Source organism: Lactuca saligna, chromosome 4, assembly GCF_052625555.1.
Source record: "Lactuca saligna cultivar CGN05327 chromosome 4, ASM5262555v1, whole genome shotgun sequence".
NCBI classification, from domain to species: domain Eukaryota; kingdom Viridiplantae; phylum Streptophyta; class Magnoliopsida; order Asterales; family Asteraceae; genus Lactuca; species Lactuca saligna.
Window position 1 is genome coordinate 251,045,121 of NC_136420.1, and position 23,908 is coordinate 251,069,028.

Here is a 23,908-nt window from a genome sequence, read left to right on the forward strand (position 1 = left end):
CTCGAGAAGTGCTTTGCTATGAAGGACCTCGAAGAGGCTTCCTATATTTTGGGAATAAGGATAGTGAGAGACTGAAGCAAGAGACTAATATGACTTAGTCAGAATACTTACTTGGAGAAAGTACTAAAATGTTTTAGTATGGAAAACTCAAAGAAGGGAGAGTTACCAATCCAAAGTAATGCCAAGTTGAGTAAGACTCAATGCCCGAGTACCATACGCTTCCGCAGTTGGCTCGATTATGTATGCTATGACTTGTACTCGCCCTGATGTGGCCTTTTCTTTGAGCATGATCAGTAGATATTAAGGGAACCCTGGCAAAGCACATTGGACCGTAGTCAATAACATTCTTAAGTACCTTCGGAGGACCAAGGAATGGTTTCTAGTCCTCGGTGGGAGTAATGACTTAAAGGTGTGAGGGTATAGTGACGCCATCTTTCAGACCGACAGGGATAACTACCGTTCGCAGTCGGGTTGGGTCTTTACCCTTAATGAAGGAGCAGTGACTTGGAAAAGTTCCAAGGAAGAAACTGTAGCTGATTCAACGTGTGAATCAGAGTACATTGCAGCGAGCGAAGTGTCAAAGGAGGCAATATGGTTAAAGAACTTCATGGGAGATCTTGGAGTTGTACTTGCCATAAAGGAGCCTATGGAAATTTTCTGTGATAATGAAGGAGCGGCTGCCTTGACCAAGGAACCGAGGGATCATGGTAGATCTCGACATATCGACATAAAATATCCCTTTATTCGACATCGGGTAGAAGAAGGACACCTCATAGTAAAGAGGGTATCGTCAGAGGATAACCCAGCAGATCCGTTTACGAAGGGACTGAGTAGGGTTAAGCACTTGCAGCACGCTAGGAGCATTGGGCTGAAGGACGATATTAGTTTAGATTAGATAGTTTGGAAACATGTAATAGATAAATGTAACTGGAATTTGATGATTAAATAAAGGAGTATTATTTATAAGTAAAGCTACTGTCTTATGTTAATTGTTTAACTATTGTTTCACTTTGCATGTTTTGACTTCCTGAATAATTGAGTTATTAAGAATAATCGAATTATTTGAATGGTCCACAATCGTTCATATGTTGGAAGTAGATATGAATGAAGACTGTCATGAATAGGTGTGTAGATTGTCTAAAAGGGACTAGACATAGCAAACGTTTTCTACAACGTTCATGAGTGCTTATGAACAAGTTTTGAGCATTGGAATAAACTAGCGCTTGCTGGAATCACTTCATGGAATTTATCACGAGTGATCGCAAGACGATAATATCATATAGTCTTAAAACCTAGATATATGGTTTATTGTTTGTTGATTGGTTGTGCATTGATAATGCGAAAACGCATCAGTAACTTGATGTTATAAAACGCATTGTTGTGTATGATTTAATTAGTGAATAGTAAATGCACATAAGTCGAAGTTTATCTGTTCCTTTTATCATAAGAGGGTAAAAGCGATATCAGGGCCCTTCGATGATTTGATTTGACTTATGTGTCGGGCCCGGTCAGGACTGAATTGATGTGTTCAATTAAGTTCTATGTCAAATGAATCTAAGATTGAGAAAAACAAACTGCTGAACAATAAGTATGACTATGTTCCATGTAATTGTCCGCACGATATCTAGAACAGAGGACTGTACGATCCCTTATCTAAAGGACAGGTTACTGATAAGATCATATTTCGATAGCGTCTTTAAGAGCTACGGTTGTTAATCGAAATATACTTACTTTATAGTTACTAGACTTATCCAAGTGGGAGACTGTTGGATTAGTGTCTAAGCCCGTAACTATATTTGGTCAGCCATTGACCCGGTTGTGCATGGTCCTTTTGGGTTGCCTTCTCCAAAGCAACTTGACAAGGTAATTTAAAGAGAGAGAGAATATTATGGTTTATTAATATATTATAAGATTAATATATTAAAGGAGAAATCATATTTATTTAATTAATATTGGTCATAAATTAATTTGGAATTAATTTGGTGACTAAAAGAGATTAATTAAATAAAGGGGTATAAACAATCAAATGTGTGATAGTTGAGTTTTGGGTTAAGGAAACCTAATGGACTAAGGGGGGAACGAAATTATGATGCGGATCCATCATATTTTCGTCCAAGGCCTTATTCCAGAAGGTTCCTTGAGCTGCTTGGTGGCTAAGCTGTCCATTAGGGTTTAGACTGAAACCCTAGTAGCCTGCAAGTATAAATAAGACCCCTGGCTATGGAAATCGGCCACACCTTGTTCTAAGAGAACCCTAGGGCCGATTTCTAGCATCTCTCACCCTCTCTCATATTGCCTTCTTGCTTGTGGGGTTTGTGAACCATTAGAGGAGTTACAATTGTGACCCTAAGCTCAAGATCAAGAAGATTACAAGGATTCAAGCTACTTGAAAGAGGTAAATCACTTAAATCTGTTTTCCTTATGATAATTTCAAATTATATATGATAGATCTAGATTTGTAAGTCTTGGATTCAAAGCATGTGCAATAGAGAAACCTAGATCCAAACATTAAGGTTTGTATGAGCACATAGGATTGTTCTTATGCATAAAACTCATCAACAAACAACCCTTGTCCTCTAAGGATAGGTTTAACCGAAGGTATACAAGGGTAGGCCCTTGGTATGTCTCTCACTTTTGCTCAAAATGTACATGACTTATTCTAGTAATATCTAATATGCCTAAAATGTTGTACATGAAATATTATATCATACATTATAAAATAATAACTAAGTTATAACCTCTAGATATATTGTTTTCAGAAAATAATAATTTTCCCTAATTAAACACAAGAATTGATTATTTATTAATAATCATATTAATAATAAACATTCAATATGTGTCAACTTAATAAGGGTGTGACTATATAGGATCATATGTCATTAGTAAATGTCATTCAATAATGTTTCTTAAGCATATAGATCCAACAATTATTTCCAAGATGTGAAGACTAATGTTACTTCCTTGTTTTCATCCCTTTAGGGCTTCCATGATCTCAAATCACTTCTCCCAACCCACCCTTTGAACAGGTCCTTAAGTTGGTTCGTTATGTCGTAGCACTAAGATGTTCTAATCTCTCTTGGAAATTAGGAATCATTGTGCTTGACATGAGGCAAACCACCTCATTTTAGTCGCTAAGATGTATTTCATACATGTCTCTAGCAGCCCTAGTAGATCTAGTTGGGTGATCCTCATAAACAAGTTCCTGAATAACATAAAGTTTCTTTGTGAACCTGAGCATATTTCTCCGGTTTTAAAAACATAATTCATGCCATTGAGTTTATTCTATTTGAGGAGATTTTGCAGTGAAAAGTTTGTAACAAAATAATATGTGTTTGAAGACACTAACTAAAACAAGAATATTTACTAGTGATTTGATAATTATCCTTTATAAAATTAACAACTGAAAAAATATTTATCAAAGGCTAAGATCTATCACTTCTAGTTGTGAATGTATGTCTTAATTAGAAAGAGAAGTTATTTAGGTAGATACAATTCTTTACTTATTCTAATCTCTATGGAACTCTAAGATCAGTGCATGATTTATTGGTTTTTACTAAGTGAACATTTGACGTGTTTAATCCCTCATTCACTTATCTCTTTTTTGTGAAGAGTATGCCAAAGAACACAAAGAAAGATAGTAAATCGTTCATTTAAACATATACGAAACACGATGTATGGCTCAAGACTCACTGGTAGTGAGTAAATCATTGCTAACATATGTGATGTTCAGCTTAAGACTCACTGTTAACACGATGTATGGCTCAAGACTCAATAGTAGTGAGTAAATCATTGCTAACATATGTGATGTTCAGCTTAAGACTCACTGTTAACACGATGTATGGCTCAAGACTCACTAGTAGTGAGTAAATCATTGCTAACATATGTGATGTTCAGCTTAAGACTCACTGTTAGCTAGTAAATCATTTATGTTTGTGATGACGATCATTAAGTATTGAGTTGGATTGCTCACCAACTATTTGTAGTTTGTAAAATTACAGTTGCTTATAAGTCTCATGCAAATGGGAAAAGTAAACGGGTGGCTTAGCTTGTAGATGATACGAAGAGACTTAGAAGAGTGAATTGTAATGTTAACACAAGGCTTGTTGCCATTGTAAAGTTTGTTGTTCAATTTGTTAATATGGAGTTAAACCATATGTACGGATGAAGGGTTAACAAGAAAAAAAAGTTGGTATACTTTGTTTTATTATTTGGAGTGTTAAGAAAATATAAAATGCTTTATCATCATAATCTTCACTTCTAACAAGCAACCATCAAATACAATTTTATGATGACAAAAACCATCCTTTTGCATCCAAGAAACAGATCTAGAGCCATTTTGATTGTGGTGGGTTTTCAAGTCAAAATAGTGCATAATATATCTTGTACAGATTCTAATTTATATGTCATCATCATCCTCTATCAATAAGTAGTGTAATGTTACATGTAATAATATCTCAAAATTATCAAATTTATAGATTATTGTCACAATGTACCATCCAATTTATAGAGCATGGTATATGATCAAATTCATTCGACTGAAATCATTAATCAAGTCAATAACAGAATGCATAACATATAAATAAAGTATGCATGAAACTTCTAAAATGAGTATATTTGAAACTTAAGAAATAACATCGTCTATTACAAGTAATGGATTCAGCAAACCCTTTGATTATTGGATTCTCTAGCATCATCAATCTTCACACGTCCAAAATGTTGAGGAAAAGCAACAAAAAGATGACCTGCCAAATTTTAAAATAATAAAAACAAAAAAGAAAGAATATTGTTAAACAAGATGCCAAATGTTCAACTTCTTTCTTTAGTTGTAGTTAGTAGTTACCGATTGTGTTAGATGCGATAAATAGCAATCTACTTTTATTTACGTGTATTATAGCATTCTACTTTCGTTTTTTCTATCACAACTTTGAAATGTTCTTATTTATGTCATTAACTTTGAAAAATCTACCCTAATATAACAATGAAAATTGCTTTAGATTTAAGATTATACTGCTATATATAATCTGTAGATTTTTCAAAGTACAATTCTATAACAAGTTCCACACTACACAGAAACCCATTGGAAGATTGCAAAAAGGAAAAAAAAACAAATAAATAAATGCAGGCCCCTATTCTTTGTGAGTTGTAAGAAAAAAAAAAAAAAAAAAAAAAAAAAACAAAAACGTTTTTGTACATACAAATTCCTTTATACTTGCAAAAAAAGGTTGTTATCATGAGTAAAAGTGTGGAACCTAACCTCGCTAATACTAAAAACAAAATCTAAAAATCTGCAAATCAGAGAAAAAAAACTAATATGTAAATTTAAAACTCAAATATAACAAATGGAGCAATATGAGAAGAAAAAATCTATATAGAGCTTGTAACAAAAACTAAAAAGGAACAATATCTTACCTGATAATCTGATTAAAGGAGATGAAGATTTTATGTGGGGCCATTTTACCACCATCTGAAATGGGCATAGCTTCGATTGGTGGAAGCAAGTCCATGAAGAACCTCCCTTTTCTTACGTGCAGTTCCCCTCTTCCTGTAAGCATCCATTATCTCAGCAGACAAACATTCCTCCAATCTTGAGCTATGATTAGTTCGTCGTTTTTTAGCTGCATCAAGGATCCAACGAACAGCTAAAGTTTGTTGCCTATCCCTGGCTACAACCCCAGGGACATCATAAATATTACCAGCTATTCTTACTTTTGCTACTTCACAAATGGGTTTCACATTCTCTAGGGCTTCAGATATAAGTTTGACTGCATCACGATCAGTACGAGCTAGCTTGTGAAGGGTTTCATGGAAGATAGCACGAACTCTTGTCTTTTTGCCTTCTTTCATGCGAAAATTCACCAACTTATGGATCAACTGTTTTTCATCACCATCCAATCCCCCCATGTAGTTGAGAATTTCCGAGCCAGTGTAAGCCGTTTTAGACTGACTAGTGGTTGAAAACTGTTGCAGAAACAGCGGTGTGATAGGCGAACTTGAACCATGGAGTTCTCTGATAATACCACTCCACTGCCTAACAGCAGCAACTCGAATCATCTTTTCTAAACTACTCCGACTGTACGTAATCACAAGACCTGGAAAACCTGCAATCAGTAGCAAAGCTTGGAAGTTAATTTTATTGGGTTGTCATTTAATAAAACGCTAAAGATTACTAATTCCATACTTGAAAGTTGAAACATTGCTATGCTAGTTATTCATAAAACATAGACGGACAACAAGTTTTAACGTCCAAGAGTATATACACAAATGCATACGCAAATACGCACAGATATGTAGACACACCAACGCATGTTTACAAACACATTCATCCATTTTCCCCAATCGAAAGCAAAATCTATAGCATATATAGAAACTATCGATGAAATACAAACCTTCTGGGGCTTAAATCGAGACTGATTAGACTTCCTAGCTTTAGGGAAATTGCAACCCTAAGAATGAGAGGACATCGGCGGAGGTGAAGAGGGGTTAGACATACGAAAAATGAATCTTCACTTCACCGAGAACTTTCTCGGAATAATTTTCGACATTAGTTACGAAAATGGTCCCTGTAGTTAGAAAAGGAGTGCATTATCTTTTTTATAAAAGACAAATCTTCGCAAATGGTCGATGCGGTTCTCATCATGTTTTTATCTCTGGGGGCTTTATTGATGAGTGATGGCCCTCTTATTGGGTTCACTACCACTCCGTTTAATGATACAAATGGATGGAAATGAGAAGAAAATAAAAGAAATTGGTGTTCTCGAGTTTGGAGGATTTGGAAGGAAAAAAGAAAATGATTAATTTTTCTTCCACTTCTCTTCAACTCGGGAACACAAAAGAAAATTCTGTTTTCCTTTTATTTCCTTCTTTTCTCTCATGATTTTCTTTTCTCTTCTCTTCTTTTCTTTTGATAAACTCAGAAACGGGGTGTACGGGATCACCTCTAATCCGGTCTGAATCAGAACGTTTGATAGCATCAGTTGAATCTCTTACTCGGTCCATACATCACTTACTGAGTCATCCTAAAAATAATGTTGACTGGTAAAAGAAGCTCATTCGCCCGTGTTTACCCTTCTCCTTCTTTCTCCTTGAAGAAGACTTTACTCTCTCTTTCAATACCCTTCAGTAATATGGTGATTGGTATTGTTCCTCTCTCTACAACCCTAATTGTTACCTAAGGTAAAAAAAAAAACTTTTATAGTTTTTTAATTTTCTTTTTTATACAACAGTTAAAAAACAAAAAATAAAATACAACCACTACCACCATAGCCATAACCCCATCCCACCCTACCCCTTGTCCACCATCACCGTCCTACCATCACCACTACACAAAAATACCACCTTATAACTCCACTCTAGCACCACCACATCTTATAATGTCAAATGCTCACCGCCCTGAAACAAAATCGACTTACCAATGAAGTGACGATGTTGGGTTTAGGTCGCATGCACCACCAAGACGTCATTGGCTGAGCAGACGGATTTTTAGTATGGCTTATCAAACACACCCTCCCTCTCATTCGTATCTCTCTGAAAAATACAATCATAAAAAAACATTGATTCTCTCTCGCCCCACCCACCCGATTGACCCTCAACATCACCCAATATATCTTGCCATCACCCACTATACCTTGCCCGTTACCTAAATCAGACCAAGTAACATCTCCGACGAACACCAACAACACTATATCCCCTTCCATGTTCGTCCATATTTTCTTCAATCACTCTAAACAACCCTACCATGTTTACAGGAACACGATGCATAAACCCATTATATCACTTATAAAAACATTAAACCCTAGAATTAGATAAGCAAAAGCAAACAAAAACCCAATTTATGAATCCCCAAGAAATTATATCACTGTAACATCACAAATGTTTTGGTTAAGAATTAGCAAACTAATTTTGTAACTACATTAGTAAGTGTGGGGTGATGTTTGAAATAAGGTGAGTATAAGGTGCTTAAGATCTTGAAATGTTACAAAGATCCTAGTTGTGCCCTAGACCCTGGGTAAAAAATAATTAAGTTCAGAGAACTGTTTAATAGAAGTGTGTTACTTCTTAATGAAATTATGTGTATTTGGGACAGAAATAGTGTTAGAGTGAATCAATAAATGAATTAGTGTAATAAAGCTTAAGATACTGAAAAAATGCCAAGATACCACAAAGTACCTTGATAATTTTGATAATGAAAACACATTAACAATAAAATACATAATAGAGTAAGGTTATGACGATTAAATAATAGTAAGTAAATAAAAATATGTAACATCGTGTGTCCCGTCATTTCATATTCCAGGGTCGTGGGTCGGAAATCGATTGCATAAAGGCTTTAGGCCTTAAGGAGGTAATGTTTAGACATTTTGGAAGGAGACAATGATGGTTATGATATCTAAATTTTTGAGTTGTGTTTTGAGCCGAAGTGTTGAACGGGAAAAGTCATATGTAATATTATAGAGCTCTTCAATACCTTTCCATGGATATAAAGAACGTCGAAAATGGAGTTAAAACGAAGAAGAGACGACCGTTTGAAGTTAGGAAGATTTTTTGGGTTGAGGCGGTAGGATTTTTTGGGTTAGGCGTACTAGGGCATGCCTAATACGATGGGCGTAAATTGAGTACGTTGGGCGTACGCGATTAGTGCCCAAACCCTATTTCCGTGGGTTGAACCCTATTTAAGCTCCTTAACTTCCTAAACACACTCCATTCTTAGCCTCCACCTCTCCAACACCCTCTCTTGAAACCCTAACCCTATTTTGAGCCTTTTGAGCAAAAAGAAGGTGTTTTTATATGCTTTGGAGTGTTCTTGGTGCACCTTGGAGAAGAAGGAACTCATTGAAGAACCGTTGGTTGCATTGAAGCTTGTAAATCCAGACCTTGTTCACCCTGATCTTTCTTATGGATCTATAAAGTTTGAATATTTATGATGAAATTGTTAGATCTAGCTAGTTTTGGGTGTTATGAGGTTTTGGTCACTTTAAGCGCATAAAGTTTAGATCTTGGAAGTTTGTGACCTTGTTATGGATAAAGTGATGGGTTGTGAGCATAACATCATTCCTATGGTGTTCATACAACCCTAATTGCTTTGATCTATGTTTTTCTAATTTGAACATACAACATTGAATACCAGAGCAATAAACCCTATAAAATAGCAAATAATTCGAAATTGACATATGATTAGGGTTAGAAACATTACATTGATTGTTATGTAGCAATAACAATCCTAATCCTTCTTGATCTTGACTTCTAAAAGCCTAGTACCTCAAATGTTGCACCTCTAATGGAGTCATAAACACCACTAGCAACAAGGAAGAACAGTAGAGAGAGAGAGAGAGGCTCAAAATTGGCTATGAAATCCTTCTAGGGTTTCTTGTGGCCGATTTTGGCATGCCTAAGGGTTCATTATATAGCTGAGCAATTAGGGTTTCATTCAAAATCCTAATCCAATTGCCAAGTCCTTAAGCAACCCAAATGATCCTTCCAGAAGGCCCCCTGGACGATTTCTATATGGGCTCCCATATAGAATTTGTCAATTGCTTCCTTATGGATCCTAAGCCCAACTTTGTAACTATCTTATAATTACAATATTAGTCCCCTTGATTTAATTAATCTTTTTTGACCACAAAACTAATTCTAAATTAATTGTTGATCAATACTAATTAAACCATATGATTTCTCTTTTAATATATTATTCATATAATATATTAATAAATCACAATGAATCCTCTTTCTCCATAATTCATCCTATCAATTGCTAAGGTGAAGGATAAAGTTGGGAACGTTCTAATGGATAAAGTTGGAAACTTTATTCATTATAGAGTGATGAGGAACCATAAAAATGTGATCTTGGTCATTATATCCCTTCCATGCAAGAGTTGTGATGTCTTAATGGATTAATAAGTTAGGGTTTTAGCTTTTGGACCATCTGTAGCCATGGAAAGTCATAAAGGTGGAAACTTTATGACTTAAGACAATGTTTTGAGGCTAGATCTGAGTTTGGGTGAAACGTCATTAAAGGATTAAGTGCTTAATGAAAAGGATGGAATTAGCCCGAGTATGCTGGGCGTAATTTTCGTACGTTGGGTGTACTAATACATCCCATGTACACGGGGCGTAAGTTGAGTATGTAGGGCGTACTAAACCAGCCTTGGAATTTGACTTTTGTTGACTCCATTGACCATTAACTTTTTGACTAAGTTTGACTTTAGGTCAAAGTTGAGGATTTTGATTGGTGATTAAGATTTTATATGGTTCTGATGTTAGTGGATCCGCGTGAGCAAGCAGTGTATTAGGGAGCATATCACGGTGTTCTCAGGTTTCTTCGTTTTAGGTGAGTTTCACCTCATTGTATCGTCGGTCGAAGGCACCAATATCGGTCCACTAGTTTTGGTTATCTGTTAGTAGAGGGATGCCTTAGGGACTATATATATTTATGTAGAATATACTGAGGAATCTTAATTTAGGCTTTCTTTCCTGTTCCCTTTTTGGTTGTGGCTCTAGAGTAGGATCATATGTTTGGGTGTCTATCTCACCTCTGAGTATATACAGTTATGCATCCCTTAGATTGTTGGTATTTAGTGTGTTGCTATGCTGTAGTGACCTATTAAATATGTATCCTGGTAGTTAGTATGTTGTTATGCTGTAGTGGCCTATTAGATCTATATCATGGTAGTTGGTATGTTGATATGTTGTAGTGATCTGTTAGATCTGTATCCTGGTATTTAAGATGTTACTATACGGTAGTGATCTGTAGATCTGTATGTCTACCTGAACTTGTTGGTTACCATATAGTGGAGTGCCCTAGGGGCTGTATGTGGTCATGTAGGACAGTCTGAGAAATCTTGATCTAGGCGTTTTTGCAAGTTCCTTGTTTGGTTGTGGCTCTAGAGTATGATCATATGTTCGGGTGGCTATCTCACCTCTGGTTACTTATGGTTATGCATTTCATGGATGATAACTGGTAGTAGGATAGTGGGCGGCGTGAGGACTAGCAGGAAGTAGTGAGTTGCCTGCTATAGTGAGTTGTACAATTATTGTTTGCCTGTATTATATGCCTACTTGATCCTTGATTGTTTATATGTCGACATATGGTGGCAGTGGACTGAGGCATTCCTACTTTGTGTTGTAAGCCAAGATACCTGGTGCAAGCCGACTGTAAGCCGTAGGCACAGAGGCTCGGGAAGAGCGGTTATGTTGAGGCGGTAGGCCAACAAGCCCTAGGTATTCCATCCTAATGGCTGAGTGGACCCGATGCATGCTTGTATCTTTATCGTGGGGTATTTTGGGGGGATGTAACATCCCCATTTTCACGGCTAGAAAAGACCGATTTGTTTATGGTTGTTTGAAAATCAAAGTAATATTTTTCATAAAAGTGTTGCGGAATTTATTCCAAAAATAAAATATGATAAAGATTTATCAAAGCATTTCCGTAGAAATGTATTTCATTAAAAAGACTCGGGATGTCATGTTCGATACAGATCAAAAGCATAAACAGTACAATATAAGCCTTCCTACATTATTTCATATCTACAGGCCTATATCCGTAATCCCTCATCCAAAACATCACATCTATGCTCGAGCGTCACTACCTGTAATACATGAAACTGAGTGGGTCAGGCTTGGGAGCCTGGTGAGCACATAGGGTTTTCAACCCACAATAAATAAGTTTATTAATTTCATCAACCAATAATAACCCGATTACATGTTCCCATTATCCGCACATTACGTCCCTAAAACACATATCATAAGGGACCTAGACTAAGGATCAATCATCGGGATAGACACTAATGCTAAGGGGATTCCTCAGCAATAAATGTCCTTAAGGTAACCATGTGGGGGATGGAGTACACCGGTGAACACATCGTTCACAAACACCTACAGGTTGCGAGCGTGCTAAGCGTTCCACTGGACTGTCTAGAAGAGTCTGTGGCCATCATCCATACTCTGCTGGATGACAGAATCAACAACAACAACATCGAGGCCTCTCATCATTTTATCATACATCGTCTTAGTACATCTACCCATGTTTTACCCCAACATTTTTGTAGATATAAAATACATATACATTTTAAATCATTTAAAACACGTATAAAACCATTCATCCAACATAGACATCAAGTATTCAGATAATATTCACACTTAGCATGAAATTTATATATAATACTTCATATATATGTATAAGATGAAAGGGACCATGCACTCACCTGAGAAGGTGGTGACTCGGTACTCAGACAGCACTTCGTTATCTCAAAACAATTTTCCCTTGACAAAACCTAGTATCAATACCACTATGGTTTAGTCTAACGTTAATCATGACTAATTAATAGTCTAGCTATTATTGCTATTATATAAGCGTTAAACAATACTTATATAACCCATAATAATAGCTCAAGTACTTATTATAAGTTCCTAATAACGTTACTATAACTAAATAAAAGCTATATTAAAAATAGCATAAGCATAGCTCACTTACAGCGGGTTTTATGGAAAACCGGAATTCGCTTGGAGCAGCGTTTCTGAACCAAAACGCCTTTTTCTCGGGACTCCGGGAGCCTCGGGGCTTCCTTCGGGTGCTAGGAGGGGCTTCGCTGGTGGTGCATCGTGGCCATTTCTCGGACCGAAGAAGGCTTGGTGTACGCGCAACGTTCCCTTCGGATACAGGGCGCTCCTCGGACATTGGGCATTCCTTTGTACGTGAGGTGTAGCGAGGCTAGGTGTCCTCAATCCGAAGTGAGCTCCACGAACAACATCAGATGGCTGGGATTCGGCCATGTCATCATCTTCGCACCAGGTTTCGTAAATTCACCTTCCGACTTCAAAAATTAATATCTTTCGCATACGAGCTCCGTTTTCGACGTTCTTTATATCCACGCGTATGCAGGAACGTACTATACAACTTTCGTTTAGACTCCGTCGGCTAATTTTGAATTTATTTTAAATTTTATATTTTTAACAGTCCGGGACAGGATTTGTCCGTTAAAAATCCAAGACTTTTTTATTTGATGTCCGTTTTCAACTGTCTTTTTACCGTTAAGCTAATATTAATGATATCTTCGATTCTCATTTAGGTTGTGTCGGCTAGAGACCGCTCGATCTAATATTCGAACTCAGGGTTGTACACTGCTAAGCCCAAACTTCGAAAAATCATAACTTCCTCATACGAAGTCAGATTTGGGCGTTCTTTTTATGGACGCTCTCGGTTTAACGTATTCTATGACTTTTGTTTAGATCACTAAAGCTAAACATCACTCTATCGTAAATTAACTATTTATGCTTCTCGGTGTCGTGCCGGTTCCGTCGCGAAACTTCGACGGGTCATAATTTATTCGTTATAACTCAGATTTTGGCGTTCTTTATATCTCCAAAATCTTTGTTTCGACCACTACAACTTTATGTAAAGATATCGGGCTTATCCCACACTTTAATTTTAACGCTTATTTTTATCCTTTATTTATTATTCTTTTATAAATAAGTAATAAGCACATAAATGCACATAATTCACATAATACTCTAATATTTCATCTTTATTACTTCAAAAAGAGTTACAATAGTTGACCTAGACTATTACATCATCTACTACTGCTTAGTCCCGAAACACGGGCGTTATAGGGGAAATCACTAAGATTTATGCTTACCCAGTTGTTTATTGTTTCAGGTACATCGGTGGCTATGGGAAGGAGAAGGCGGGACTATACACACTCATCAATAACATTGAGGATTCCAAGTTTCTATGATACTTTGATTTTTAATAAATGTAATTTGGAATAAACGATTTTCTTAATAATCGATTTATAAATTGGGAAGTTTTTCCTTAATAAAAATGAAAGATTTTGGTTGTGAAAAATGGGCGTTACAAGTTGGTATCAGAGCTAGGTTTGAGCGAATTGAAGGAACACTTGTGTGAATCTAGTCTCAAACTAGGATTCGAGAGTTTTTGCAAAATGCTTTTGAAAAAGAATTTATAATAAAAGGGTTGGGTTAAGGATATGGGCTTGATCTCTTTTCATGCTCTTGTTTGATTGTTGGCTTGGGATCGAGAAAGTGGACCTTGATCTAAATTTGGTTTTACCGGAAGATATGGTGCGTACAGTCAGCCAGAGCCCGAGCAGGAGAGTTGTTCCCAAAATACCCATACTTGTTATGTTTGCTGAGTTTTGATTTTGTTGATATATGAATTGTTAGAAAAGCATGCTAGTAGATAAGGTTCTTTTAAAAACTATTGAATAGAAGTCCCTTAGTTCAGTATTAGCTTATGATATAGGGGGTTTCTTGTTATATGTTACTTGATTGTGTGATTGCTACGTGTATGTTGATTAGTTGTATATGGTCGGAATTGAATATCCCTAGAATGATCGACTTGACCTTACTTCGTGTTCCTTGTTTGGTTGTGGACTTAGGGCAAAGTCGATTATTCGATAATCTATCTGATCTCATATTGTGTCCAACAAGCATGCACAAAAGCAAACGGTGGTGCGAGTGCTAGGATAATCCTCGGAAGAGTACCAAGGAAGTTAGTTGTAGCTCGTAGGACAAGTGGCTATTAGCACACCTAGGAGTGATCTAGTGTAGTGACTTAGGACCTTGGGATGAATTTTGAATCAACTACGGATAGGTGTGGAAGGTAGTATGGGCCCGTACTACTGAAATCACAGGATCCATATGAGATTTAGGAGAAATTTTGAGGTTGCTAAGGAACTAATATGAGTACGACCTGGTGTGTTGAGAATTGTATTGAGATGTATAATATTTCCTTAATGTACTTTCAATATAGTGGCAATTGAAGGTTCAGGATTAGGAGTTAGCGACACTAGAAGAGCAGGTTTGAGTGAGGAGGAGATTTATGGATCATTGATGCAGAAGTGGTTGAGGCGGTCAGGGAGGTTACTCCGGAGTTTATTGAGTTGGTCAAGATCACCATGATTAAGCTATCTGATGATCGTTATGCTGCACTTTCTGAGGTTGTTATTGTTGTAGCTACCACGACTGTTGCTACCATTAGGTTCGAGGGGAAAGAGCTTTACAGTACTGGACTTCGAAAATACGAAGGCCTCGGAGTTTGATGGGGTCTCAGACTCGATTGTGGTGATGAGATGGTTGTCTGATGTGGAGGGTTGTTTCTTCATGTGTTCATGTCTATATGGCCAAAAGGTCAAGTGCGCCATGAACCTTCTCAGGTTGGGAGCAAGGGATTGGTGGAGAGTAGTGATTGGTTCTTACACTCCTGAGCAGAGGGCTGCATTGAATTGGGATCAGTTATCGGAGATGTTTCGTGTGAGGTATGTTCCCCTAGTGGAGAAGGAGAGACTAGCTTAGGAGTACCTTGATATGAGACAGATGACTGAGTCAGTGGCGGAGATCACCAAGATTTTCATTAAAAAGGATTTATTCAGTCATGAGTTCGCTACTTCAGAGCAGGCTCAGATGACTCGGTATTTGGGCATGATCAAGACGGATATTCGGCAACTCGTGTCCATCCAACACTATGGTTCTCTCATTGAGCTTTAGGATGCTGCAAAGAGGCGAGAAATTGAGATAGAGACCCAAACTATGGAGCAACATCGGGGTCCAAATTAGTACCAACTTGCAACGAAGCGGTTCAAGTCTATTGGTTGGAGTTCGAGATCAGGTGGAGGGAGGTGTCAATCTTTTGTATGTCACAGGTGTGGCGCGGAGGGTCATTTTGGAAGAGACTGCAGGCGAAGTGCGCGAGTTTGTTTTTATTGCGGCCAAGAAGGCCACATCAGAGCTCGTTGTCATTTTCCCGTTTTCGGTGAGGTGTTGGATCCTAAACCCCTAGCTTGGCAGTTGCCCGACGGTCGTCATGGGATGAAAGAAGTCCCGGGGACTGAGAGTTGAGTTGGTAGTTCTTCTTTTTAGCAATTTTGGTGGTATTGGTATTTATCTGTAATTTATGTTTGTGTTTCGAAGTTCAGTTGTAATCTCGAATGATCACTGTTGGTTTTAAGTACTATAACACTCTTATGGTGCGCATACAACCCTAATGCTTTGGATCTAGTTATACATGCAACACAAAATTATCCAAAGCATGAAACAATATGGTACATGAATCATAAAACTATATAGAAGAATACCTCTTATTTGTATCTTGTAGTTGTTGGCCTTTCAAGAGCTTAGCACCTCAAGTGTGATGCCTCAAACAAGTCACAAACACCATGAACAAATGGAGGACTTTGAGAGAGAGGCTAGAACCACCAAAATCGGCTAGGGTTCTCTTAGTACCCTTAGGGTGGTGAATTTGGAGCTAAGGGGTTACTTTTATAGTGTGGAATTCCTAGGGTTTCACCTTGTAAACCGTAATTCATTCCTTGAGCATTTAATCCAATAAACCATATGATAAGCCTTATGGAATAACACTTCATGGACTCTCACATAAACTTAGTCCATCACTAATCAATCATGGATCATTGGCCGAAACTATATGTATTACTGATTTACTTAATCAGTCCCCTTAATTTAATTAATCTCTTTTGATCACTAAACTAATTCCAAATTAAGTATTGACCAATATTAATTAAATAATATGATTTCTCAATTAATATATTATACTTATAATATATAGTAAATTACACGAATGGTCCCTATGGTTTAGCGTAATTTGCATGTTTGATCCCTAACTTATTTTTTTAAGTCGGAAGGTCCCTACTGTTTGTTTTTGTTACGCGGTCCCTGTCTTACCTAAAGATACTATTTTTCCCTTGATATTTTAATTTATTTAAGTAAACACACCCCCAACCTCACCCCACTCACCTTACCTTATATACCCTACCATTTTTTCCTATTTAAATAATAGTCTTTTTTGGTAACAAAAGGACCAAACGTGTAACAAAAACAAACTATAAGGACCAAGCACATAACAAAAACAAACCATATGGACCTTCCGAGTTAAAAAAAACAAGTTAGGGACCAAACGTGCAAATTACCCCAAACCATAGGGATCATTCGTGTAATTTACTCTATAATATATTAATAAATCACAAATAACCTCTTTCTCAAATATCCATCCTGTCAAATTGTTCTAGTGAAGGCAACTTGAAATGGACCATGCTACTCTCGGGTACATACCAATTATAGTTATGGGCTTAAACACCTAATCCAACAGTTGGATCCTACACCCCTAGCTTGGAAGTTACCCGACGGTCGTCATGGGACAAGCGAAGTCCCGGGGATCGAGAGTTGAGGTTGTAGTTCTTCTTTTTAGCAATTGTGGTGGTATTGGTATTTATCTGTAATTTATGTTTGTGTTTCAAAGTTTAGTTGTAATATCGAATGATCAGTTAAATGAAAGTATCTTAGTTCACCTTGTTTAGTTTAATTTATTGTATGAATGGATTAAGTATCCTTGCTATCGATTGTATGCTAGTTGGAATTTGTAATTGTGGTGTGAGTTCAAATTCTCATGAATATATGGATATCGGTAGTCAGGATCGAGTAGTGGGGTTCAAGATAGTCTGAGTATCTAAGGATTGGAAAGTCATTAGACTCTAGTATAACTCAAGTGGGGGAGAGTGGTACGTCATAGTAGGAAAAACTTGTGCCAAGGATCAGTTCTCAGTTGAATTTATCTAGGTTCAAGACTTATGTGCAATTGTTAAATCTTTCAGTTTCGCGTTAAGGTCATTTTCAACTATTGCATTTCCCTCCTAGTCGTATTAGTTTTAGTTGTGGCATCATAACTAGGGTATGCTTGTGCTTAAAACTATAGGGTGTTAAGATCCCAGGTTAAGGGATGTGATGAGGGTTTCGTTGTCTGTTCTTGTTTGATTGGGGCTTGGATGTCTGAGTCATGGCTTGAAGACCTGTTAGGATCAGTTAATTTTATTGGTCTAAGTGTTGTTGTTGGTTAGTGGATCCGGGATTTACCCGAGTGCCGTTGTCGGTTAGTGGATCAAGGTTAAGCCTAAGTGTTGTCAGTATATAACTAAGCAGGGTTATCGGAGCAAAATAAGAGTGTGACCTAGTTTGGTATGTGACAAGTTGGTTCTCGTCGTGATAGTGCACTTATGTGCCGGATTTGCATGACGGCGTTTGGTCGAGGGGTTTAGAGCCGACCAAATCTGTGGGTTTACGGTTAGTTTGTTTACTGTGAAGGGTCGCATCATGAAGTGGAAGAGAGAGCTGATTTTAAGGACATAATCTAATTTAAGTAGGGGAGACTTGTAACATCCTATGTCCCGTCATTTCTTATTTCAAGGTCATGGGCCAGAATTCAATTGTGTAAAATCTTTGGGCCTTAATGAGGTAATGTTTAGACCTTTTGGAAGGAGGAAATGATGGTTATGAGATCTAAACCTTTGAATTGTGTTTTGGGCTGAAGGGTAGAATGAGAAAAGTCATAGGATGGGTTCTTGCATGAAATATGTATTTTTATTCAAGAAGTTTTTAGTCTAAGATATTTAGATAATACTCTAGAGCTCTTCAATACCTTTCCATGGATATAAAGAACATCAAAAACGGAGTTGAAATGAAGAAGAGACGACCGTTTGAAGTTAGGACGATGTTTTGGGTTAAGGCGGTAGCCCAAAAAACCCTGGGTATTCCAGCCCGATGGTTGAGTGGAACCGATGCATGCTTGTATGTTTATCATGGGGTATTTTATGGGAAACTCACTAAGATTTATGCTTACCCAGTTGTTTATTGTTTCGGGTATCATCGGTGGTTATGTAAAGGAGAAGGCGGGACTGTACACACTCATCAACAACATTGAGGATTTCACGTTTTCTATGATACTCTGATTTTTAATAAATGTAATTTGGAATAAACAGTTTTCTTTATAATGAATATATAAATTGGGAAGTTTTACCTTAATAAAAATGAAAAATTTTGGTTGTGAAAAATGGGACGTTACAAAATAAATGCAAGAACACAACAGAAAAAATTACAAGTGATAGCTGATCTTAGAAATGATGTAAATGTGCTCAAGTGCCTAGAGATTTAGAGTGAAAATGGTAGTCAGTTTATGTGTGTGTATGTGTGTGTGAATGTTGATCAACTAGGCTTTATATACATAACAATAATAACTAAAATTTTGACATTCTTGGGATCTTCCTTGATCGACTCTTGAACCAACTTTTATGATGGTCATCAATGTTCAAGAGGAATTGACCATGTGTGTTTTGACCTGATTTATTCCTTTTTAGTTGAGCTATAAATTCATGCACAAGATATTATAAAAAAACATAATGGCAGTCCAAGATATTGATTAAATCCAAGACATTGGACTTTCCCGAGATGTTAGTACAAGTTTAAGATATAAATGATAAGTTGAAAATTCTACCCATACCAATTAACCCCCGTAAATATTCACTCCAAGATCTAGGGAGTTGGAGATTTCTTGACAATGAAAATTTAACCATTATATGCTAAAGGGATAAGCTGACTGTTCAATTTCCCAGGAGATTTGAATTTTCACCCATTCGTCAGGTGTATTTATTTCCTATAAATTGATTTTGGAGCCTCTTATTTTCTTACAATTAGTTAATCTTCTGGGCAAGTCTCCTTCTTTTCTCCTTTCCTTCAGTGCCGTGGATAAAGCCCTTGTTATCACCAAAGCTAATAATGAGGGGTTTATCTATGATGATTTTATTCATTCATACATCCTTTCTCAAAATTAAAAGGGAATTAGTAACTTTTCAAACAGAAGAATCGAGTGCTTTCGCTCAAGAAGGAAATTTCTTGCACAAAAAAATTTCAAGTCTTACGATGTGAATTTAAGAATTGATTTCATATCGTTGTCTTGGATATGCTTTTATTATATCTCTTTTCAAATCAAACTTTCTTTTCCCTTTCCAACTCTAATTTCTCCATTTTTTGAAATAACACGTTTTCCTTACACCCAAATTATGCCTATTGTATGACGTATCTTGTTTTGGGTTAACCATCTCAATACGATTGAGAATCTTGATCTTGGTTTGCCTAAAATTGCCATGAAATTGCCAGGATTTAAAATCTCAGGACTTATTATTCCCACAATATTTTCTAAAAAAAGCCAGGGAAGGATCATCTTGTCATAATATTTGGTGGCAAAGAAAATATTTATTTGTTGATAGGCAATATTTGGAAAATGGGGATTCTTTGCATGTGTAGTAGATTAAAAAGGGTAGGACTTCTACTTTCTTCAAGGTGTTTGAGTCGCGATTAGATTGTTCTTATCGTCTTCCTTTGTTATTGTGTGAGGTAGTTCCACAAATTAAAGGCTTATTTCCAGCCCGTGAAGATACTGAAGTGAAGATCCAGGAATTCTTGAGATTGTCTTTGGAAAAAAGAACTTTCAAGGTTGTTGAAAAGCAGTAGTTAAAAGAAGTTTCAAGTTTTCCCTCCTTTGAGTTGTATCTTTTCACAACTACCATGTCTACTGGTAAGGGTTTCAATTTCTTCCTTTTAAAGTATTTCAATTTTTATTTGAAAATATCCATTAACTTAGCTAAATGTTGACATGTTCAAGAGATACTCGCTCCGGTTCTCTCTTTTCAAGTTGTAGCATCGATGAGTTTCTCTCTGATGATTCTCCTGTGAAGGCTGATAAGTTACTTCCTCCGGTTTTAAAAAGGGTGCCTAATCGAAGAAAGAAGCTTCCACAGAGTTCAATTTGAGATATTTTTCTTGGATTATCTCCAATAAAAGTTAACCAAAAATTAATAGCTCTTACCCAACAACTACGCATTGTTTTAATCGATATATATATATATATATATATATATATATATATATATATATATATATATATATATATGTTAATTAAATTTTCTATTGTTTATTTTAGGCAATGGGCCTTATCTTGAAAGGAACCGAGGATATCATGAAAGATCTTGATTCTTTGAAGAGGCAATTATAGAAAATCCTGATGGTGAAGGAACAAGAATTAAAGAGAAAGGACTAAGAGTTTTCATTCAAGGAAAAAGAGTTTTTGGATAAAGACAAGGAGTTGAAGAGGTTGAGAGAGATGAATAATGAACTTGATGGAAGAGTTGATGTCACACCCTGCTAAAGCGGAAAGACGGGGCATGGCAATACAAAGGATCTCATAGGAAAAGTTAAAAGACAACATCAACCATAGTAGTAAAAAACATTACAATTTACAAAGAGTTTGAACAACATTTTAAAAGAAATTATAATGTATTTGAAAGACAACACATATGAATGCTCCTACAAGTGATGTGCCTTTAAGTGCCTCTTACTAAATGATTCCTGAAAAATCATGTAAAACGAGCATCAACTATAAAAATAGTTGGTGATTTAACAGGTTTACAAAAATATTGGTTTCATGAACCGGAATCAAAGTTTTGATAAAAGTTTCCATAAATAAAAGTACATTGCTAAAATTAGTAAATAAGTCTACATAAAAAAATTCGTTGTCATCATGAGAAATAAAGTATGTTGCCAAAATGAGATGCAAAGTTCATATTCTCACGGGAAATAAAGTATATTGCTAAAACGAGTAAACAAGTTTTGTTTGCTAAAATGAGTATACAAGTTTCATCGCTAAAATGAGTATACAAGTTTCGTTGCTAAAATGCGATGTAAGATTCGTATGTGCATCAAGTTTCCATTCAGGAGTTCCCAACCCAATCCTAATGATTGAATCGTTCCCTATTGATTACTATGTGTATCGCAAACATAGTGTATAAAATATGGTAAAATTCACTCAAGCGAATCGTGCGAGTGAGGAGTTGTCTACATCTTAATAGCGCTATCCATAATGACCATGGGATCAAAAGAGTTAATGAGTTGTGTCAAATATTTCCATGGACTTAACCGCGATACAGGCCTCAGGAATTAAAGTAACATACACATACATACAAAATATAGCAACCAAGTTTGATAGGAGTCAAAATAAATACAACGAACATAAATAGTTTAGGACATGCTTTTCCACCCTAAAACATTTAAAAACCGAAAACAAGGGGAGGCATGAATACTCATAATGGTTCAAAAGTTACAAGTGATGCCTCAGGATACACTAACACGTCTAGTACCAGGATCCAATGATAGCAACACAATCTAGTGAGTTTTTATGTCACAAATCTAATACTAATATACAATTCTTACGTATAGAGAAATGCCTAAATTTACTTTAAGAATTGGGTTTTAATTACTTGGTGACAAATTTTTATGAAATATTAGAATTTTGTGTCTTATGTGCTTCAAATACAATTTTAGGTGGTATTTTCTTGATTTTGTATTATTAGTTGTAGAGCATTTTGATATTTTCAAAGGCGTTTTAAATAAGAAAAATCCAAAATATTATCAAACAGTTTCCAAAAATCTTTAAACTTTATGTTTTCATTCTAAATACAGTGAATGTCTTCCAGAAAAGTTTTCTTGAATTTTGGATGTGTTTAATTATTTTTCCTGTATTTAATTTCTCAAATCAACACAAATTCATGAAAAATTCCAAACAGATAAGAAATTATCCATATTTTTTTAACACTGTATTCATTATATATAATCTAAGAAAAATATAAAACTTGGTTTTTAAATAGATTAATGTGATTTTATGATTTTTTTGTATTTATTATAGCAAAAATCGAAATAAATAGGAATTAGTTTATAAAATTCAACAAAAAATTTGTGCCACTGTTATTTAACATATATAAGCTGAGAAAAATATCAAAGTTGGGTTTCAAACAATTCAATTATTTTTCTTTGTTTTATTCATTTAAATAAGCATTAACTAGTGAACAGTTATTAAATAGTAGGTAAATTTCACTAAACATTTTATCTACGATTAATATGTATTGTGCGATATTCTGATAAATTTATAATTTTTTGGACAAGTATAGCTATTTATTATCAATTAATTAAACAATTATTAAATCGGAAAAAATAAGAAATGTTCGTGTAAAAATTTGTAAATTTTTACATGGAGTTTTTATGATGTATAGAAGGTTCGAAAATTATCAAATATGGTTTTTGACATACATACATGTATTTTACAAATTATTTTTCTTCAAGAAAAGTAAAATCAAACTAAATAGAAAACAACCATATAAATGAATGAAACTTTAAAAAATGTCTTTACTCAATGTATGGATCTTCCCAGAAGTTTATCAGAATTTACTAATCAAAAAAGTATTTTATGTGAATTATTACTCTTTTGTCTTGCAAAAATTACAATAAATCGAGAAAAATAATTTATTTTCTGAAAATTTCCATATCATTTATTTTATTGTTTGGATTCTGAAAAAAATCTGATTTGGGCAGAAAATTAGTTTTAGATATTTATTTGTGAATAAATCCTTTATAAGCATTCTAACAATGTTCTTTGATCATCAAGCATTTAAACTTGATGTTCATCACGTGCATTATGATTTGAAGACCATGAATATGATGGGTTTTGGCCATATGAACATTCCTATGTGCACATACAAACCCTAATGCTTGGATCTAGGTTTCTCTAATTGAACATGCATGAATCCAAGACTTCTAATGGTTATTCTATCATAATAACAAAGAGAAATCAGAGTTATAAGTTTAACTTGAATCACTTGCTTGATCTTCTTGTCCTTGGAGCTTTAGAGTCACAATTATCACTCCTCTAATGGCTTACAAACACCAACTAGCAAGAGGATGATTTGAGAGAGTGGGGAGGGACTTAGAAATCGGTCAGGATTCCTTTAGTGACAAGGGGTCCGATTTCCATGACCCCTAGGGTCTATTTATACTTGTAAGGCTCCTAGGGTTTTACCTTTAAATCCTAATTGGATAACTTAGGCCCTAAGCAATCCTAATCCCTTTCATGATAAACCTTGGACAGATTTTAGGTCTATCCTAACCCCTAAAATCGTCCACCCCTTATCCATAATGGATTATAGCCTAAAGTACAACTATCATACACTTGACAGTTTATGCCCTTCTATTTAATTAATCTCCTTAAGTCACCAAATTAATTCCTAAT

General features: G+C 35.7%; 1 protein-coding gene across 1 annotated transcript; it reads right to left on the reverse strand.

Moving 5' to 3' along the window:
• Positions 1-4,516: 4,516 nt before the first annotated feature.
• On the reverse strand, positions 4,517-6,555 carry LOC145043464 (small ribosomal subunit protein uS7m-like). The gene is made up of 3 exons (XM_078992125.1): positions 6,387-6,555; positions 5,410-6,098; positions 4,517-4,742 (listed from the first exon to the last, which is right to left on the reverse strand). The coding sequence occupies exon 2, from the start codon at positions 6,049-6,051 to the stop codon at positions 5,455-5,457; it is 597 nt and encodes a 198-aa protein (XP_078848251.1). The 5' UTR covers positions 6,052-6,098; positions 6,387-6,555; the 3' UTR covers positions 4,517-4,742; positions 5,410-5,454.
• Positions 6,556-23,908: the final 17,353 nt, after the last annotated feature.